This window comes from Ochlerotatus camptorhynchus, unplaced genomic scaffold, assembly GCF_037179485.1.
Source record: "Ochlerotatus camptorhynchus isolate MF236.1 unplaced genomic scaffold, CSIRO-AGI_Acam_v1.1 ptg000191l, whole genome shotgun sequence".
In the NCBI taxonomy this organism is placed as follows: Eukaryota; Metazoa; Arthropoda; class Insecta; order Diptera; family Culicidae; genus Ochlerotatus; species Ochlerotatus camptorhynchus.
Window position 1 is genome coordinate 1,923,498 of NW_027040681.1, and position 6,344 is coordinate 1,929,841.

Here is a 6,344-nt window from a genome sequence, read left to right on the forward strand (position 1 = left end):
ACCAGTACACTGTCTGGGGCTCATGAGTAATTCAACCACATTGGTGCACATTAGGCCAGTGAACATCCGTCGGCACACTTTCGACGCAGAGTGGAAGCAACACACATTACTGTCAAGGTAAATTTATATTAGTGTACTACCGAAGCTAGGCGTATGGAATTACACAATTTTAATTTGGAATCAACCCACTTCGTTTTACCTCTCTAATCGCTGAGCCCTGATTACCGTTTTGGCTTACGTTTTCGAGTATTGGTTTCGTCGATCATTTTGGATTTGGCTGTTTGCTAGTCACCGTTGGTAGTTTAATTGAGATCGCTATTGTTCTTGTTGTGATCGACGTGTGACGTCACGTGGCTGCGGGTTTCCCTTTTGGAATTTTGAAGCGCAACTACTCGTTTCTCCGGGTAATTTAAACTAGTATATGCCTGGCGAAGCTAGGCTCTTTGCAAGATACTACACCGCACCTCTCTCTCTCGACTAATTGCATTACCGTGACGATAACACCATGCCAACCGGAGGAATTCCAGCCAAGGCGCCGTCGATGAGGGCATTGACGGCAAGGTTGAAGCAGATACAACTGTCGTTCAATGACATCTACCGTTTTACTCAAGCGTTTTCTGAATCCAACAACATTACCGAGGTGGAGGTACGTATTGGGAAACTGGACAAGCTGTGGGAGAGTTACAGTGAAGCCATGGTAGAGATCTTCTCCCACGACGAGTACAACGCAGAGAAGACGACACTTGAGAAGGAACGCATCGAGTTCAGCGATCGTTATTATGAGGTCAAGTCCTTTCTAATGGACAAGATCAAGGAACTCCAGAAACCCCAAGCACTGGAGCAGTCCATACGAACAGGTGAAGGATCAACATCGGCCACCATTGATCATGTGCGCCTACCACAGATCAACCTGCATACCTTCAGTGGGAACATTGACGAGTGGCTGAGTTTCCGCGACTTGTTCATGTCGCTAATCCACTGGAAGGCGGATCTACCGGAGGTGGAAAAACTCCATTATTTAAAGGGTTGCCTTCAAGGAGAAGCCAAGGCCCTGATTGAACCACTCTCGATCACGGCAGCCAATTACCATGTGGCATGGGATATGCTGTTAAAACGCTACAATAACAGCAAGCAACTGAAGAAGCGACAGGTACAAGCTCTCTTCAAGCTACCCACACTTTCGAAGGAGTCCGGAGCTGACTTGCACATCCTAGTGGAAGGTTATGAACGGATTGTGCAGACTCTCGATCAGGTCATCCAACCGGTTGACTATAAGGATCTTCTGCTGGTGAACATCCTAACAGCACGATTGGACCCGGTCACGCGTAGAGGGTGGGAAGAGGTATCATCAACAAGGGAGCAGGATACTCTGGAGGAGCTATGCGATTTCCTTCGGCGTAGAATCCAGGTTTTGGACAGCTTACCAACGAAGTCCATCGACACTAAGGGTGTCGGCCAGTCGCAGCAACAACCGAAGTCGAAACCACAACCCGTGAAGGTCAGCTACAATTCTCAAGCGTCTAGGGGACGCTGCGTTGCCTGTTCTTCGGATCACCTTCTCCATCAGTGCAATGAATTCCAGGGGATGGCAGTATCGGACAGGGATGGTCTCGTAAAATCCAATGGACTCTGTCGGAACTGCTTCAGGACAGGACATCACGCCAAGGACTGTCAATCAAAATACTCCTGTAGGAACTGCAAGGGACGTCACCATACTCTAGTATGCTTCAAGCAGGGCAAGGAAAAGGAAACCAAGGTTGCTGCAGTTGCTGGGGGCAGCAAATCATTCACTTCTGAGGACCAACAGAAGTCATCTAGCTCATCCGATACGCAAGTGGCTAACGTGGCAGCCACGGAAACTGCAGTGTCCGCTGCAGCTCATCAAAGATCTAGCCAGGTGCTTTTGGCAACGGCAGTTGTGGTTATCGAGGACGACGTTGGAAATCGTCATCCAGCTCGCGCTCTACTGGACTCGGGATCCGAAAGCAATTTCATTACGGAGCGATTGAGTCAGCGGTTACAGGTTGCTCGAAATCGGGTTTATATTTCGGTAGCCGGGATTGGTCAAGCGGCTACAAGGGTTCGGCAAAGGATTCGAGCGGTACTGCGGTCACGAGTTTCTGACTTCTCTCGTGAATTGAACTATCTGGTTCTTCCAAAGGTTACGGTAAATCTTCCAACAGCCACCGTCAATACGGATACGTGGACTCTACCAAGTGGGATTCAACTGGTGGATCCTACATTCTTCGAACCGAGAGTAGTGGATCTCGTGCTAGGTATCGAATGTTTTTTCGACTTTTTCGAAACCGGACGGAGAATTTCCCTGGGGGAACATCTTCCAACCCTAAACGAATCCGTATTTGGGTGGATAATTAGTGGTGGCAGTTCGGAACCAAATCGCTCTCTGGATATCAGCTGCAACGTATCATCACTAGTTGGTCTTTTTTTTTTTTTTTTTTTTTTTTTTTTTATACAGGGGGGAATCTGCTCACAGACACCTGAGAAGGAACTCAGGGTGTGGGGATGGGAGAATTTCACTCCCGACCCACTAAACCTTACCCTGTGCGCTTGGCCCTTGGCCTCCCCGGAACCGCCCGAAGGCATTACTTCGTGGGAGGGGCCGCTGTAGCGCTATGGCGCCTCTCTAGCAATACTCTAACGATCTGGTCGGGCAGTAGGTAACTGCTGCTCGGCTCGCCACTGTCGTTGTAATACCGAAACTATGTGGGTGACCGCAGTCACCACCGCGCTCCAGTTCTCGGTGGTACCACACATCCTATGAACGATGTTGTCCGGACTGGTATCCGCTCCGCATATCGCTAGCATAGCGCTCGATACTGGCTCGAAACGTGGACAGGCAAACACGACGTGTTCGGCGGTCTCCTCTCCTCACTAGTTGGTCTGGATGAGTTAATTTCCCGCTTCTGGTCCTGCGAGGAGGTTGATTCAGGCAAGGTTCACTCACTGGAAGAAAAAGAGTGTGAAGATAATTATGTCAACACGGTTCAACGAGGTTCGGACGGTCGGTACACCGTCTCACTGCCAAGGAATGAAGATGCCATCTCACGGTTAGGCGAGTCTAAGGACATCGCATACCGGCGTCTCCAAGGAACGGAACGCAGACTCACCAGGGATCCGTCACTCTGTGAGCAATACAACGCTTTCATGGAGGAATACGTCAAGCTCGGCCACATGCGGGAGGTGGATGAAACTGAACTGGTGGTAAAACGGTGCTATCTTCCACACCACCCAGTGCTCAAGGAGGCAAGTACCACTACCAAGGTACGGGTGGTCTTTGATGCGTCGTGCAATACATCAAGCGGAGTATCTCTCAACGACGTCCTGATGGCAGGAGCAGTTCTTCAGGAGGAACTTCGATCTATTATTCTTCGCAGTCGGACATGGCAGATCATGATTGTCTCGGACGTAGAGAAAATATACAATCTATCACTGAAGGTTTTCGGTGGTTCCATGTTCCTGGTACGCAAAATCCAGCAGACCTGATTTCCCGGGGGATTTCACCTCAAGACATTCTTGAAAATAAGTTCTGGTGGCAAGGGCCTTGTTGGCTAGAGAGGAACTCAGATGAATGGCCGAGATCCCCGAATATTCCTTCAACATGTGAAGAGGAAGCAGAGAAACGAAAAACGGTTATGGCAGCAACGGTTTCCACATTCGCCGATTTCAACAACGAGTATTTCGGTAGATTTTCGTCGTACACTGATCTCGTTCGTCGCACGGCATACTGGTTGCGTCTGATGAAGCTGCTTAGAACGCCATCTTCGGAAAGGAACAACTCAACATTCCTGTCCACAACTGAACTAAGAGAAGCGGAAGATACATTGGTTCGATTAGTACAACGAGAAGTTTTCGCCGAGGAGTTGAAGGCGCTTTTCAAAGAAGAGATGGTTTCAAGAAGGTCACCGTTACGTTGGTTTAACCCATTTCTCTCCAAGGATCAGTTGCTCAAACTAGGTGGACGGTTGAAGCACTCTATGGAGTCAGAAGAGGCTAAGCATCCCGTTTTTCTTCCAGCTCGACATCCCGATTACTCCTGCAACACTAACATGAGCGTCTACTCCATACTGGACCTCAGCTGATGTTAAGCGTGATTCGACTTCGATTTTGGCCGTTGGGAGGCAGAAGCGTTGTCAAAAACATCGTTCACAAATGCCAGAAATGTTTTCGTTCGAGGCCGTCGACCGTTCAACAATTCATGGGTGACTTGCCAGCCACACGAGTCACCGTATCCCGTCCTTTCTCTTCGACTGGCGTTGATTATTTTGGTCCAGTTTATCTCCGACCCGTTCCTCGACGCGCCGCAATTAAAGCATATGTCGCGATCTTCATTTGCATGTGCACTAAGGCGGTTCATTTGGAACTGGTATCAGATTTATCAACTGACCGTTTCCTTCAAGCACTACGACGAGTTGTGTCACGGAGAGGTCGATGCACGAATATTTACTCCGACAATGGCACCAATTTTGTCGGCGCACGTAATAAATTACAAGATCTCCTAAAACTGCTGAAGAGTCGCGATCATCATGATATTGTATCCAAGGAATGCGCCAAGGATGGTATTCAGTGGCATTTTATTCCACCGAGCGCACCTCACTTTGGAGGTTTGTGGGAGGCAGCTGTCCGCTCAACGAAATACCACTTGTTAAGAGTAGTAGGAGAGACACCAGTAACCCCAGAGAGCTTCAACACGCTGCTTACTCAGGTCGAGGCTTGCCTCAACTCTCGCCCTCTTACGCCTCTATCCGATGACCCCAACGATCTGGAGCCGCTTACACCCGCACATTTTCTGATCGGCTCATCCCTTCAGTCGATCTCCGAGCCTGACTTAACAGAACTGCCCATCAATCGCCTGGATTCTCTACAACTTACCCAAAGAAGACTGCAAGATTTTTGGAAGAGATGGCGCAGGGAATACCTCTGCCAGCTACAAGCTCGAACTAAACGGTGGCAGCCAGCAGTTCAAATTGACGTAGGCAAGTTGGTTGTCATAAGGGACGACAACCAACCCCCCACGAAATGGAGAATGGGAAGGATCAGTGAAATCCATCCTGGCAGAGACGGCGTGATCAGAGTTGTTACTCTTAAAACTGCCACAGGGTTTATAACTAGACCGGTCGAAAAGCTCTGTATCCTGCCGCTTCCCGAAGAAGATGACCGAACGAAGCAAATTGAAACAGCCCCATCAACATGAAACCACCCTTCCCTTCCCACTATCCCAATCAGTCGAGGAGGATCTGCTTTCTATTTTCAGAAATTCAACGAATTCCAGGATGGGTGAGGATGTTGAGGAGTTGATGATCCATCCAAATACAACCCTGATATCAATATACCAACTCGGTTGATCAAGACCCTCACACGGATAAGACGATCTTGTGCTGTACGATCGGATTTGCTCTCTCCCACTACGTAGCAGCGAAGCCATCATCATGCCATCATCAGTGTCATCATCGTCATCGATTGCCACTGATCACACAGGAGAGATAAGGATGACCAGACCAGCAATGATAAGAGCGGTGAGAATATCACCCGCTCTCAGAAGCCGAAGGAAATCATCGCCGGAGGACTGACCTACCTACAACGATCGTGCGGGACCAACGATCAGTTCCACCTCAACCAGGTCACTGTATCGCACGGGCAGGAGATCCACGACGGTTTTTAATTCGTTATGTTATTCCTAAATTAAGTAAAATACATGTTAGTGATAAGCACAATAAAGCTTTTATTGCATGTTTTCTGTTAATAAAGTGCGATGTAGTATTTAACCGACGCGAGTGCTTAGTCAGCTGAATTAAACGAACGAAGAGAATTAAATACTTCCTATTGTGCTTGGTGCATGCATCCATTGTTTGCCGTGAAGCCTTTTCATCCATCGATGTCGGGGGTTTTAGACCCATTCCACTGCTGAGCTAAAAGGTACAGGCCCACCCCGTTCAGTTGTTCTTCAGCCAACCGATCTCCTCGTCAATTTATTAAAGATTAGGGGCCGGTAGCCTGTCGTCTTCTGCGTGTACCCAAAGTCTGTTCCTGTGCCACCTTCGTTTTCTGCTGCATCACCGTTGTGGTGATCGTCATAGTAGTGCTTCCACCTCTCAATCACCTCACATTCGTTCGTAAGTAGGTTACCGTCCAAGTCCTTGCACATATCGGCTTGCGGTACGTAGCCTTTGCGCGAACTATTTCGCTTTTCGTAGAATCTCCGTGTGTCATTTTAACGGTACGACCTCGGTTTTCCTGCTGACGCTTCTTCCTTCGAAAAGCCGAGCTTTGTCTGCTCCGTGCTGGTCTGTATCGCTCCACAATCAATCTCGTGCGGTGTTGCAGCA

General features: G+C 48.8%; 1 protein-coding gene across 1 annotated transcript; it reads left to right on the forward strand.

The window, feature by feature from the left end:
* Positions 1 to 505: 505 nt before the first annotated feature.
* Positions 506 to 3,504, forward strand: LOC135702314 (uncharacterized). The gene is made up of 2 exons (XM_065223344.1): positions 506 to 2,257; positions 2,824 to 3,504. Exons 1-2 carry the CDS (start codon positions 506 to 508, stop codon positions 3,502 to 3,504), a joined length of 2,433 nt encoding a protein of 810 aa, XP_065079416.1.
* The last annotated feature ends 2,840 nt before the right edge of the window (positions 3,505 to 6,344 follow it).